At 41.8% G+C, this 15,659-nt stretch overlaps 1 protein-coding gene across 2 annotated transcripts in view; it reads right to left on the bottom strand.

Moving 5' to 3' along the window:
- Positions 1–15,659, bottom strand: part of ADAMTS18 (ADAM metallopeptidase with thrombospondin type 1 motif 18) — a 77,348-nt gene that overhangs the window by 19,102 nt on the left and 42,587 nt on the right. For both annotated transcript variants that reach the window (XM_059481477.1, XM_059481476.1), the window contains exons 13-16: positions 11,064–11,236; positions 7,763–7,893; positions 7,499–7,622; positions 6,194–6,438 (exon numbers count right to left, since the gene is read on the bottom strand). In XM_059481477.1, the coding sequence (XP_059337460.1) occupies positions 6,194–6,438; positions 7,499–7,622; positions 7,763–7,893; positions 11,064–11,236 (673 nt within the window). The remainder of the gene's footprint in view (positions 1–6,193; positions 6,439–7,498; positions 7,623–7,762; positions 7,894–11,063; positions 11,237–15,659) is intronic.

Genomic DNA, 15,659 nt, shown 5'->3' with positions numbered 1-15,659 from the left:
TCTGCATGTGCCCAATTCACAAAGTGGGCAAGAGCCCAAACTCTGAATGCAGCATCCACAGTGTCTTTGATCTGCATCCTCAAGCTGCATCTACATTGCAAACATTATCTACACTTCCTGGCTCATTCCCATTTATCCCAAGGCTTTGGAGGCCTTGGATAATTTCTTTAGGGAGATGTACCAGCCTGCAGGGAGGGCAGACAGAGAAGTCTCCGTGAGAACACGTGCCTGGCTGTGCTCTGCTTGAGACCTGCAGCTCTCATCCACTGGGGATCTCCATGCTGCTTAATAAATATTGTAACATCCAATATCCTAAGCCACATTCTGATTTCTCTGTTCAATCAGGGTTAATTCCAGGGTTAATATATTAATTTATTCTGGTATATTTAAGCATGCAGCATATGGTTCTGGTGGAAAAGTGTTTAAAACAAATTTTAAAACTAGTCTGTTGTCCTCAATGGGCAGTTAATTGGATGGGATCCTTGACAGTGGCAGAACCAAGGCTTCAAAGGAAAGTGGGAGAACACCTGTTTGGAAAGCAGTAAAGGAAGAATTACCCACTGGGTACTTAAGCCAAACCTTAAAACAAAAGGGGTTTTATCTCTTCAGTACTTCTAAAATAACTTTAAACACAGTCCTAACTAAAAGCTTATGACAAACTACTGTTTTTCAAGTCCACTAAGGTCATTAAAATGAAAAAAAAAAGAAAATAAGTATCCTTGAAAGGGTCCTATATGATCTCATTTCTACTTCAGCTGTTTCAAATTTATCTTCCGTTGTTATTATGCTCCATTTGTTCACTGTTCACATGCTAAATGTACAACCTTCAGGGATGCTGTCCAGCTAATCTCTCCTCACTACAGGAGAACCCTTTTATCCATTGTATTGAGTCAACATCTGTATCTTATAAGTACATCTTAGGTCCCTTTAGCCTACTTTCTCTTCAGGGGAAATCAGTACAAATTTATCATCTAGTAGCTAATAATAAATGTAATTCTTTATAACTGCAACTTGGCTTTCTCCCAGTGGCAGCTACATCATCAGCAAAGCCATTCCACCTGGCTTCCCTTCTCCTGTTTTCCCCTATTGATAAAGAGGAAGTGATTTACTGGATTTAATTAGATGTATTCCTGCCTTGAAGCTCCATTCACCTTCTCTTCCTGTGGATGTCTGCCTCTTTACAAAGCATCCTTTCCATCTGTTACTTATTGATGTTAAAATAAACTCTCTTTATTTCGCAAAGATGTCACAATTTCTTGATTTAATGTTTCACCAAGTTTGAGGTAAACTTCAGGGAGGATTCTCGTCCTGTCTCATCCTGGAAAACTTTGCTTTCTCCAATTGTATTTCACTTCTCAAAACAGTCAATTCTTCCTTCATCTGCTTATTGACAGAATGGAACACAAAAATTACAAAACTCTCATGTTTTTAAATTAGTTCCTCAATCCCTGGCCATGCAGTCTTTTTCATACCCACATAAAGTTTTTGTTTTCTTTCAGAATCTTTCTCAGCATTTGAGTGAGTCATGGAGAGTGACAGAATATTCCCCCAAATGGGTGTCCCCAGTGAGCCCCACAGGTGACAGAGCCCTGTGGGAACTCTCCTTCTCCAAAGGATTTGCAGCAGCTGGTGGTGCCCACTGGCAGCCCTTGTTTGCAAAGCTAGATAATAAATGACAAATATACTGACTATTTCTCCTCAAGTTAAATATCTTTCAGTTAGCATAAAAACATTGAAAAGGTCTTTAAACAGGAGGAACTGACCTTGGATTACCTAGGTCTAAATAACAGATAAATGAGCTGAAGGTTTTCAGCTGCATTAAAAATTAAAAAAAAAAAAGAAATTGAAAATTAAAAATCTGTTTAAGGTGAGACAACTATGCTACAAAAACTATATTTTAAAAACTGGTATCAATTTCTCATCCTAGATTAGCTTCTACCATATTTCTACCCCTCTGACCAGTGACCATTATTTCATGTCATCTAAATTGGGCCATTTCAGCGACTGTCTTCTAAATCCATGAACATTTTTCATTTCAGCTTTTACTGGCTTTTGAAAACCCATAATCACCGAAAATATCAGTAATGTTAACTTCAGAAGGACATTGATACACAAATTCTGAAGGACATCCATTTTCTGGGTTTTCCCTTCCCCCTGTCTGTGAAATCAATTCCTGAACAATCCAGAAGGGATCCTGATGAATCCCAAAACCTCATCATGCATTCACCCTTCCAGCAGTTGTGCTCAGGAAATACTAGTCATGCATATTAATTCCACATTCATCTCACAATGTTCTCCTCTCCAGGAAATATCTGGCCATTACAGTTTGTACTTTTTCTCCCACAGCCCAGTTAAATTACAGAGTCACTACTCTTTGTCTTTTTTAGTATGATTCATTCCCATAATTACATATCTATATTCTATAGAACTAAAGATATGGAGGGGAGGGTTTGGTGAAATTCTAGGGTAAATAAGAAGAGCACTCTATATCTTTTTGTGGTCTCTCACCCATTTTTGAATAGTGTTGAGGACTGCAATGTCTGATGAAATGAAACGTGCTCATCTGAACTATTGAGAAGCCTGACAGAAAAGCAGATGCATAGGAACACATTGTACAGTAAAATATAAATACACCACATCTCATAGAACTGCAAGGCTGAACTTGTGGTGTGCAAGGCAATGGGAAATGTAAAGATTTGTTTTTTCTTATTTGCATCTCCTTCTGCTCTCTCAAGACATGCTTCAGTTGTCTCTTTCCAGAAAATATTTTGGAGGATGACTGCATTTCAAAGGAAGTGATTGCCTTGAGCACAGACTTGCCAGACCTGTCTGGTCCCATCCTCTCCTGGGAATGCTGCTCAGAGAACGTGCACAGCCTGAGCTTCCTGGATACCTGCAGCCCGCTCTGCATGCAGGAACAAAGGCAAAAACCTGGACCATTTCAGCCACCACACAAATCTCCACCAAAATCTTAACTGCAGAATGAAATGGGCACGAGCTGTGTTAATCTGGCATTCAGTCATAGGTGGATGGCAATAAATACAGCTGCAAAACCTTCCATTTTCAGCCCACCTGAATAATAAAAGCTCCTGTATTGTACATACAATTTATCCACGTCCTCAATACCTGCAGTGCACCATTTTACTAGGGCTCACACTGGATTGTTTTGGAAGAAAAACAACAGCCCTAATCTAGAAAAAAAAGTATTAAATATCTTTTGAATACAGCCTAATTAAAAGAAAAATCTAAAGATTACAGGAAGAAGTTGAGGTCCAAACCCTGGAAAACCTTATCTTACATAAAACTAATTTAGTTGAATAAAAAATTGCAGCAGAACAGTTTTGTGTGCTTCTTTGAAAATTGTAGGTGATATAAAAATGAAAACAAAGCTACACTGTAGTATGCTTAAACATTCCCTTTTTTCAGCCTACTATCAGTCTCTGGTATTTAGAGCTGAAGCAGGATTTGTTTCAGTATTATGGCTGCAAGCACACATTCAGCAATTTTGTTTCTCAAAACATATTTCTTCTGTTTTCTGTCATTTTTGCTTCTTAGAGTTACTGGTAAGTTATAAATAATGCAGATCTCTGAACAGAAAATTCTGTTTTTTTTTTTTTTTTTTTTTTTCAAAATTGAGCTTGCTGAATTTTCCTAAATTATTAAATGAGGAAAAAAACATTTTAAATCCAGTTCATAGATGTGTGTAATTGGGGGACACATAACATTTTTAGTCATTAGAATCCCCAGCCACCAGTGGTGTAGGTATTTCAATAAAATACAAGGGAAGCTTAAATAAGCTCTGAAAGGAGCAACAGCCTCCAGTTAAATGTTACATCTTAATAAAACTGTTTAGCATAATTTGAAAGGATGAAAATAGAAGTGTTATTTGGCATTAATTTCTTTTCTTTAATCTTTATTCTGCAAAGTATGTGCCTGATATGCAGCCAAGTCTTCCTGCAGGCAATTTATTATTCATACTTCAGCTCTATAATAATAGTAATAGAGCTCAAGTCTACTTTGGGTTATGACAAATAAGATTCCTGGGAGTTCAGCTTAACATTTCATAGTATTTGTAAGTGTGGTGGTTTTGGTGTAAGGCAGATGGTTTGCAGGGAGGGAAGCATGTCTGGAGCTTTGGAGACCAAACTGATTGGACTAAAGGAAGATCCCTGTGAGCACACACACCCAAAATGAAAATTCTTCAATGAAGAAAAATGGTGCAAAAACCATTGTGAATTATGATGGCAATTTGTGGAGAGACAAACCCTTAGCCCATGTCAAACTGCCTGTTCTAAAACTTGTGTTCACTCTACAGAGGTCTAACCTGCCCATGCTCCAGGGCCTTCAGTATTTCCCAAGGACATGTTTCAGTCAATTACTCAGCCAGCAGGAAGAGCAGCAAAGCTCTTCAGTATTCCAAGCACACACTCCTCTGGACACTTGTGAAAGCTTTAGAAACCCTTGAAGAGTATACGTCATGTCCCAGTCTGTGCTTGCTCTTTCTTGGTTTAATAGGCTCAAGCTGGGCAAGGGAGGGGATCCCAGAGCCTGGGTTATGGGATAGGGACAAAGACAAGGACAAGGGGCAAGGACGCTGCTACGGCCAGGGGGCACAGCACAGCTGGGATATGGGATGGGGACAAGGACAGCAGGATGTTGCCATGGCCAGGGGGCACTGGGATATGGGATGGGGGCAAGGACAGCAGGATGTTGCCATGGCCAGAGGGCACAGCACAGCTGGGATATGGGATGGGGACAAGGACAGCAGGACGCTGCCATGGCCAGGGGGCACTGGGATATGGGATGGGGGCAAGGACAGCAGGATGCTGCCATGGCCAATGGGCACAGCACCCACTGCCAAGCTCCCACTGCTCCCCAGTGGCACTGCATGTTCCAGAGTGCTGCTGAAAGGTGTGGGAAGGAACTGAATCCCTGCTGGGGAGGGATCCTTCCTTCTCACAGGGAAGGAAGGATTCACCAAAACAGACCCAACAGCTGAGTTACAAAGCCAAAGAGCTGCAAGAGCTGAAAAGGGCAAACTAATGGAGCTAACAGGAAGTAAAGCCCTGGATGATTCAGCCAGAAATGGCCCCTCAGATATTCCAATGAATTTTAGAAGAAAATCTAGCTAAGCAACATAATGCAGAAAGAGGTTTTTCTCAGAATAGCAGTAGCAAATGCCAATTTCGAAATTGTAAAACTTGAACTAACCATGTAATTACCAAGTTTCCTTTCTGCTTACAATAGTTTCAACACAGGACATCTGGCAAACAAAGCAGGTGACACAAATTTGATTGTGAGATAAACAGATATAATAGAATAACTGAACCAACAGAAATTCATTCTATAGGAACCTGTGTGTGGTATTTTGACTACATTCCAAGGTGGATGTGAAAATGGCTCCACTCACCTGCAGTTTCAGAAGCATCATTTGAACCTGTAACCATTGAGCATTGACATAATGGTAGCTTTAATTTTTACATTATTGGATGTCACAGACATCTTTTGTGAAAAATCCTTTCTTTAGGATTTTTCTCCCTTCTGAGAAGCTGTGGCCTCAGGAACAGAATGCAAACAATGGCTATCTGCTGCTGTGGAATGCAACAGGTGGATCCGTGATTGGTCTCCTGTGGATGTTTGGATTTACTGACCACTCACGGCAGAGCTGGGTCTCACTCTCTGCTGGAACACAGACCTTTGTTATTGATTCTTTTCTATTCTTAGCTTAGCTAGCCTTCTGAGAACTTTTCCTTCTATTTCTTTTAGTATAGTCATAATGTAATATATATCATAAAATAGTGAATCAGGCCTTCTGAACATGAGGTCAACATTTTCATGTCTCTCTTCATCCTGCAAGCCTCGTGACCACTGTGACAATTGGATTTTACTGCACACCATGTATGGGACGCATTCATAATCTCCATCACCACCGTGCAACTCAGAAATTCTGCTATAGGGTGTTTGATGCACCTTCCTTCTCACTGAATTTGTGACAGTTTAGTAAACCTCATACCTCGGTAAAGCAGCAAAAGGCCTTTCAATCCAGCATGATTGACCACACAATTAAGTCTGAATGCTATCATGACTCAACACTATTCTTTAATCTCTCTGAGAGCCCCAGTGCAGAGCTGAAGCTGTCGTCACCAATTCTGTAATGGACATCAGGGCAGGAACAAACAGAAGCCAGGCTTACTTCAAAGACCAGCGTCTCATTAGTGGGTCCTGCCGCGTAGAGACTCTCGGGCTGGTTAAAGGAGCGCTGGTAATCAAAAACCGTCCCGGCAAAGGGGAACTTCCCAGGCCAGTCGATGGTCCAGTCTCCTGTCAGGTAGTACCTGCTGGCCAGGCTGCGCACGGCCAGGTAGCTGGGGGAGACGTGCAGCTCCTGCAGCTGGATGCTGCGCGCGCCCGCCGGCACCGTCACCACCGCGTAGTAGTCTGCGAGGAGAGGAGGCAGCAACGAGTTGGCAGCTGGCACGCACAGAGCTGGCTCATCCCCCTGAGCCCCTTGGAAAGTCAGCACACTTCAGAAGATGCACAGCTGACCCACCAAGTTAGCCCATTTTCACCAAGAATAAGCAGTTCTGATTGTAACATCCCACCCCGCCCCACCCCATGCAGCCTGTAATCAGAGTGACTCTGAGGTATTTCAATTCCTGAAATTTTTCGTTGTGATTAAAGGCAAGAAAAAGCTAGTTCACCTTAGAAAAATTCAGAACACACTAAAAAATGGTGGCTCCACTGTAGCTTTTGCTGTAGTACCCTGCAGTAGTTGGAAGGTACAAGCACAAGGGCGTGAATGGGATGCAGAGTCTTCACAAAGCCCTGGATACCAGAGGCTCTCCCTGCTGCCAGCCAGGGCTCCATTACTACATACTGCACAATTTCCTGGCCTATATTACTGCAGTAAGGACATGTCTTACGACCAACAGCAAAGAGATTCAGCTCAAAATACCCCTGTGTGTACTGAAATCTTATCTGAGTTTTATGCCTGAAAAACTGCAGTGTGGTGAGATTATTTCCCAAGAAGCCTGTGACAGCCCACTAAGGAAAAGTCCACCTCCCAGTGCCTGGAGCTTCCACTGAAACAGCTTCCAGACTACTTAATTTGAAAATGGACATGGAAATACTGTCATGTTTGGCATTATGCTATGTATTACTTTGTATATGTTCCACAGTCCCATCCCAGTCAGAGCTGCTGACAGCTATTTTTTCACTTGCCTGAATCCTAAAATCTCTTTTCAGAGGAAATTCCCATGTGTAAAGGGAAAATGTGGCTTAAGAAACAAGAGAATTGTTTAACTGACCAAGACTTATGCTCAGAGCCTTCTTGTTACCAAGAAACAGGAGAAATGTGAACTCTCCTCTCACTCTCCCTGTGATTTTCTGCTCACATCTGGACCCTCAGCCACTGCCTGAATGAGTAAGGAGTCATATATATTGCATGGGGACACAGCAGAGCAGTGAGTTGATGGTCATGGGGAACAGTTTTCCTTACCATTAGCTTTGTGCTGGGTCAAGTATTGGCCTTTAAAGAACTTGCACGTTGAATTATCTCCTTTACAAACTCCACAAGCATCCAACACAGCTTTGGAACCAAGTCCATGATCACACCCTACTTGCTGCAACCAAAAGGCACAAATGAAGGACTCAGACAAAAGGGAATTTGAAGAAACAGCTGCATTTTCCCTAAAGGACTCAATTGCCCACTAATAAAAAAAAGATAGGCATTAGGATTGTAAGAAACTTAATTTTATCTTACTTCACATATTCCATCAATACAAACATCATAGTTATTTGGAGAACACAGAGTTCCATCCTTCACTTTGCTGGACATTGCAAAGAAAAAGTCAAAGTCTTCAGCTGTGCAATACAATTTACATTTGTCTTGCTCTGGGGAGAAAACAAACAAACAAACAAAGACAAGGAAGCATTAGCAGATCTGCACTTTTAAAGAGATAAAAACCATCTTGGTTGTTGTTTCTTCCTGTATTCTAGAAGATAAGCTACAAGGATGAACTGTGCATGAAGACAACTTAGGACACCAGAATGTAGCTGAACAGAAATATAGCTAAATAAAGTACTTTATATTATGCTTTATTAAAAGCACACGTGAGTTTGCTTGTCCACACAAAGAATTAAGAATTCAAACTCAGTGTAAAAGCATTGCCTTAGCCCTGCTGCTGCACCCTGCTTTCAGTTCCACTGCCTCACAGGCTCAAATTTCATTTTTATTAAGATAAATGGGAGACTGCAATAATTTTATCTGAAATTTATTTAAAATTTGTGAGAGAGATAACATGGCACAAATGACCAGTTCAGCTGAAACTTAGAACTGCAGCCAGACTTCCACCTAACAAAAGTATTTTTCCTCCAACAAATCCCAACCATTGTCAAATTTGTCCTTACACAAGGGTAGTGTGCTATGCTTATAAAGGGCTGATGAATTCTGCACAGACAAAAACAGTAATGAAATTATAAGTATTATCACAACTGCTGAAATGCAGAGTTTTTATGCAAATTGAAGTGCAACAAATAAAACCGTTTTTAAGAACATGAAATTGGATTCAAAAGAGAATCCTTTTATTGTAAAATCAGTAGCTGGATTTCCAGTAGTCCCTTCGACAGAGGCAAAGAATCTGTGGCAATTTTGAAAACCAGATCATGTTTCCAGGACAACAAATGTAGATCTTGGAGGAGCTTTTACAAAGCAGCTGAGAGGAAGGATGGGCATTTTCAACTTCAGAATCACTTGGGAACATCTTGCTTTTGACAATTACGCCCCTTGTCTCTAATTTTAGGACTTTTTTACTAAACACTAAACATTTTTACTCCTCCCTTTAAAACCAATGTAGGCCACCTTAATTTCTATTAAACAAGATGTATTTTTTGCTCTATTGTACAACATCCACTGCTACATGCTGTGAAACTTCTTTCCTCTGTTCATTGGCTTGTTAGGATATTTTTAAATACCCGTGAAAGTGTCCACAAAGACTTTTGAAGAAAATATATTCATGCTATGAATGAATGTGCATGTATATAATTACAGACATTATCATCAAAAGCAAATTTGTTCATGTGCTGAACAAAGCAGCTATGATGTGAGAAAATTCAGACACTTTTATTCAAGCAGTGCTTTCAAAGTGGAGAAAATATTTGTTTTAGCTGATAAAAGCGAATACTGATTCAAAATATTTGCAAAATTAAGATGCATAAAGTAAAAATAAACTCGCTTGTGCAAAATAACAGCAATAGTTGTTGAGACCTGAACTTGATAAAGATCTCTTAGTAAAAGATGACTTTAAAAAATGTATGCCAGTACATTGTTTGCATTTCCCCTTCTCATGGGACCATACCAGCAGTAAAGTCAAAAGGTTGATTTACTGTTACATTTTGAAATCTGAGAACATTCCAAAAGAAGGAAGATTCTGGTAGTGTTATTGTGGAAGCTTACATTTCCCATGCTGGAAATTCCGTGGAAATTGTTTTGCTTGGGTTTCAGACTAAGCAATAAGGAATATAAAATGAGAGAGAGAGAGAGGGGCGGCAGCAGCCGGGGAGTCACGGGGAGGACAAGGACTCCAATTCCCAGCCCAAATCAATCCTGCATGTCCCTGCAGGCAGGATCCCACAGCAGCCTGGCTCCAGCTCTGCCAGACAGCAAACACATCTCACCCAGCCCCAGGAAGAGCCTGTGTCTGCCCACAGGGTGATGCTCACAGTGGATGATGCTCACAGGGGTGATGCTCACAGGGGTGATGCTCACAGGGGGTGATGCTCACAGGGGTGATGCTCACAGTGGATGATGCTCACAGGGGATGAAGCTCACAGGGGTGATGCTAACAGGAGTGATGATAACAGGGGTGATGCTCACAGGGGTGATGCTAACAGGGGTGATGTTAACAGGGGTGATGCTCACAGTGGATGATGCTCACAGGGGTGATGCTCACAGGAGTGATGCTCAGAGGGGGTGATGCTCACAGGGGTGATGCTCACAGGGGATGATGCTCACAAGGGATGAAGCTCACAGGGGTGATGCTAACAGGAGTGATGATAACAGGGGTGATGCTCACAGGGGTGATGCTAACAGGGGTGATGTTAACAGGGGTGATGCTCACAGGGGTGATGCTCACAGGGGTGATGCTCACAGGGGTGATGCTCACAGGGGATGATGCTCACAGGGGTGATGCTCACAGTGGATGAGGCTCACAGGGGTGATGCTCACAGGGGTGATGCTCACAGGGGTGATGCTCACAGGGGATGAGGCTCACAGGGGATGATGCTCACAGGGGTGATGCTCACAGGGGATGAGGCTCACAGGGGTGATGCTCACAGGGGATGATGCTCACAGGGGTGATGCTCACAGTGGATGATGCTCACAGGGGTGATGCTCACAGGGGTGATGCTCACAGTGGATGATGCTCACAGGGGTGATGCTCACAGGGGTGATGCTCACAGGGGTGATGCTCACAGGGGATGATGCTCACAGGGGTGATGCTCACAGTGGATGATGCTCACAGGGGTTGATGCTTACAAGGGGTGATGCTCACAGGGGGTGATGCTCACAGGGGTGATGCTCACAGGGGTGATGCTCACAGGGGGTGATGCTCACAGGGGTGATGCTCACAGGGGATGAGGCTCACAGGGGTGATGCTCACAGGGGTGATGCTCACAGGGGTGATGCTCACAGGGGTGATGCTCACAGGGGATGATGCTCACAGGGGTGATGCTCACAGTGGATGATGCTCACAGGGGTGATGCTCACAGTGGATGATGCTCACAGGGGTGATGCTCACAGGGGTGATGCTCACAGGGGGTGATGCTCACAGGGGGTGATGCTCACAGGGGATGAGGCTCACAGGGGTGATGCTCACAGGGGGTGATGCTCACAGGGGTGATGCTCACAGGGGGTGATGCTCACAGGGGGTGATGCTCACAGGGGTGATGCTCAAAGGGGTTGATGCTTACAAGGGGTGATGCTCACAGGGGGTGATGCTCACCCACTGCACACGGGGCAATGGGCGCTCAGAGCTCCCTGTCCCTGAGAGCAGTGCCAGCCTCACCTTCCACTTTGGTGTAGGGCTTCCACTTGTAGAACCAGCCCCGGAAGGGTTTGCTGTTGTACTCTGCACACTGCAGGGCTCGGAAGTCCAGGCTGCCTGCTGGGCAAGGCTGCTTATTGCAGAGCTGATACACACGGCCCGAGCCCTGGCAGAACTTCCCGCCGTACTGCGGCCTGCAAGGGAAAGAGAAAAAGGTGATTTTGCAAAGCCTCCATTTTGTGTGATTGGTATGTTACACGTGTGTGAGGATACAGGGAACAGGAGAGGACATTCTGCCCTGGGAGATCAGTACCTCTTATATGGGCCATTAATTTTCATGGTTCCTAAAACCAAGCAAAGCAGTTCACATGAATTATCTACTTGGATCAGTGCAGACTCAGCAAAGATGCAACCATCTAGAGGTGAGTCATGCTTGCACTAATTTAAATTTATAGGGCTATTTGGTACTGGCCGGGTTCAACCTTGTTATACAGCTATTTTTACTCTGCTGTAACCAAGGAATGAACATGTGCAAAGAATTACCTATCACAATTAGAATTAATAAAGGATAACATAACACTGATCAAACAAAAAGAGAATGAATGATTACATTTGCTTGTTCATTTATTTTGTAAATAATTTTGAAAAAATGTGCTTTTAAATAGTCAGAGGAAACAAGGACTGTGCATAGTTGTCCTGCTTTAGGAAAGTGCTGGAATTCTGTGGTAATTTTAAACATGTCACATCCACTTCAGCAAACCTCACCTGGGCATTTTCCTTCATCTTGGCCAGAATGGAAAGACCATATTCTATTCCTTTGCTCATACCTCACATTATCAGAATATTACTTTTTTAACCATTTGCTTTGTGCTCAGATATTGTAAAACAATGCAAAATGCAAGAGTTGCTCTTTTGAACTTAGCAATTCACTGATGTCATTTGTGCAGTTTTACAATGCTCAGATACACATCTGCAAGCACTGAGCCAAGCCTTCAAAATAACAAATTCTAAGAATCCTTTGTTGTATTATACATGCCTGGCATCAAGTGAAAAGAAATGTACCAATGCTATGCTTGCACTTATTTATATAATGACTTTTTATAAAATTTGGGAACTTACATACTTGAAGGACAAGATATAAACTTTGAGTGGACAGCTTTGCCCATATTATACACACACTAAGAAAAAAACCCAGAATAATATAAAACATACTGAATAACAGTGATATATTAACTAAAAGCAAAGATTTAAAATTCTGAGAGTATAGAATGTAAAATTGAAACATACTGTTTGTTGAGATCCCTAAACACTATGCTGTAACTATTCCCCACATCCAAGGATCCCATGCAATTCCTGACTTGCTCATGCCTGGAGTAGCAGGGAGACAGCTCTGTGCAACATGCAGGAGAAAATCCAGGTGCTTCTTCTGTTTGCTGTGGAATCAGCTTTAACTCCCATATGTCTAACCCTCTAACCAAGCTGGGACTTGCCTTTTTTATGTTTTACTTACACAATATCTGCCTTTTCCAGAATTCTGGGCTGCAAAACAGTTTTCAGAGAAAGAGATGGAAACCCACCTGTTACTGTGTTTAAAACTGTGTTAAATCACCAGTGCTGTGGAAAAAACCACAACAACTTCCACTGACTTTTCCTGAGGTCACCTGCCAGCTACATTGATACTGGATATGACGGTGAAGGCCTTAAAGCCAAATTTTCTGTCCTAGCTGGTGGCAATCCAGCCTGTGAAGGGCAGGGAGGATATGGAACATCAGTGAAATCAGGGAGTGTTTATGTTGACTTTGTGCAATTGGTGAGAGCTTTGAGTTAGGGCAGCCAAGCTGTTGGGTGCTGACTCCATTCCCTACAGACTTTCTATACAGCTTCAGCACATGGAGGATTTTTGACCTCCTTCAACCCCAGAGAACAAATCTGCTTTAGTGTAAGGAAAAGAAACAACCTCTTTCCAAGTAAATGCCACCAAATAAGCAATATAATGGAATTATTTATGGCTAGATCGTGATTTCCAGCCGCACTCTTGCATTTAAGGATGGGACAAAATTCCTCCAAACTAAGAAAACTCTGAAAGAGGCATTCTGTTTCCCAGCTCCATTACAGCATTTTAATATTACAGTACATTCCCATTACTGAAGCTGTTGGCTTGAGAACGATGGAAACTTCTCCACCTTCATTTTTACCAACAAGATGTCAGTAGGAGTTAAGTAATTCACAGGAAAAGAGATGGAGATCTACAAATACAAATTCCTGTGGAAATACTGTTATCCACACTGAGGAAATCATGCTTTTCTTCAGGATGTTTGAAACACCAGTAGGTTTTGGGACTGAAAGCTGTTGGTGCATCCACACTTACAGTGGATGCCCTGCACAAAGGACATTCCAGTATTTCTGTAGTGGTACAGTTCCCCCAGTACAGACACAGCCTAAAGCTTTCACCCCTCTGTGACCCCCTCCAGAACTGACACAAACAGGGTGGCCTGCATCAGGTCTGGCTGAGGATAATTGGAAAAGGGAGAAATTTGGTGAGAAAAGCCAACAAGAAAAGTCTCCAAATATAGATTTGGAAAAGGAGTCTGAGTGCAAAATGGTAAGTACTCCACTCCATATAAGACTCAAACACTAAAATGCGACAAGAGTAGCTTAAATTAATTCTAGGGTACCCTTTTAGGGGTAGAATTCCTAAACCATGGCATTCACTGCAGCACAACACAGAGTGAGAAATCCTGAAATTCATGTGATCAAAGAAAGTATTTCATGCAATACCAAATGAATTAAGACTCTGAAATTCCAGACTCCTTATTTTCACTTTTTGTAATCATTTAATTTCATGTAAGAACCCTTCTGCTGATCTTGTGCCAATATTATGATAGTATCACAAAGCTTTATTAATCTGCATGAATCTGAAAGGTCTACAATGCCTTTCACAGTATTTGTTTTTTAGAAGTATTTTAAATGTCATCATTAAGTTGCATCAGTTTACATCTCACATTTTCTGTAATCACCATTACAGATGTTATATACAAAAGATTTTCTAAAGTGTGTTCAAGCAGTTTTGGTTCAGTCTTTTGACTGCACACATGCCTACAACTCCATTGTGCTCTGCTGAACAATGCACTATTGTGAGGTGTAGGATGCAGTCCCACAGATATGATTCAGGTACTCATTTAAATCTCTCAGGCACTCTTCGGGTTCTTTCCCAGCCAAACTATTAAATTATGCAATCAATTTCTATCTTGGAAAAGTACCTAAACTGTACAGTGCTGTGGTGTATGAAAACCAGATCCATGAAATCACACTGTGACAATTTACAGGAACATAATGATTTTAGCAAATCTGCCCAGCTCTGTGGACGGCAGGTGATCCCCTGGGTGTTTGTCAGTGGGAATTTGTGCTCAGCTCCAGTGGGAATTCCAAAGCCATACCCAGAGCTGCTGGGGTGTGGTCACAAAGGCTGCCTAAAAATTGGCAGGAGGATGGGAATTGAACTGGTTGGATATTATTTGCAAGAGGATTTCACAAACTCCCACAGGTAACAAGATTTTCACACACAGCAGCCTCATGCTGTCTTCCTCACTTGGCCTTAAATTTCTGGTAACGTGGGTCACTTTTAAATCACCAGAAACTGAGATATTTCCGTCAATGTTCATAAGATGTCAATCATTGTGATTTCATTTTAGAGTCCAGTCAGTTCTTCACAGATCCACACCCTTGTTCTAATCTAATTTTCAGAAATGACATTCTTTGTAATTTTCAAAATTTCGCTATCCAAAATCATCTATCAAGCTTTTGAACAAAACAAACATCAGCTCCTACACAAATCTGGATTAGGAAAAGTGACATAAATATATAACATATAAAATAACATACATATATGTATCAAAATATATAAACATCTGAAATACATTTCAGAAATTCAGAAAGAAAGGAATCATTATTTTGACTTTTTAGAGGTTAACAATGAACAGGAACTAGTCCTTAAATCATTCTGTGTGGCATTGAAAAGAGATGATATTATTTTTCTTCTGATTCCACATTCATACAAAATGCTGTGATGTCAAACACAGCTACCTGGACATTTGTGCACTGTTGTGTGCCTTATTGATACTCCTGTCATTCCATCAATGTAACTCTGGGAGAGAATTATACCATTTTCTCTTTGCCCTAACTGGATTATTACTAATATAATGGAATTAAATCTAGTGAAAACATGATCCAGCTCTGGTACCAAGTATGACTTGGTGACATCAATTCTTACTTCATTAGAACAGACAGTTCACTCTGAAGGAAAGTTCTAAATGCTACAGCAGATGCCACGCTTCATGGTGAAGAGATTCTGTTTGAAGCTCCCAGAAATCTTTATCAATCACACCATGCACCAAACTGAACCATTTCCACTACTGGACATTCTCCTGTCACACAAGGAGAGCAAGGGGGAGTTTATGCAGAAATGCAGAGAACAATGTGCAGCCATACCCATTCAGCAAGAAAAGCAGGGACCAAAGCAGGAAAACCAAAATATATACATATGGCCTCTGAGACCCTGCATTCTTGTGCTAAACTGCTTAACAAAGGAAAATATCCAAGTAATTTCATTTATGAAAA

This window comes from Ammospiza nelsoni, chromosome 13 (assembly GCF_027579445.1).
Source record: "Ammospiza nelsoni isolate bAmmNel1 chromosome 13, bAmmNel1.pri, whole genome shotgun sequence".
NCBI classification, from domain to species: Eukaryota; Metazoa; Chordata; class Aves; order Passeriformes; family Passerellidae; genus Ammospiza; species Ammospiza nelsoni.
Note: the sequence above shows the minus strand (reverse complement) of the source record. Positions and strands in the feature narration are given on the sequence as shown.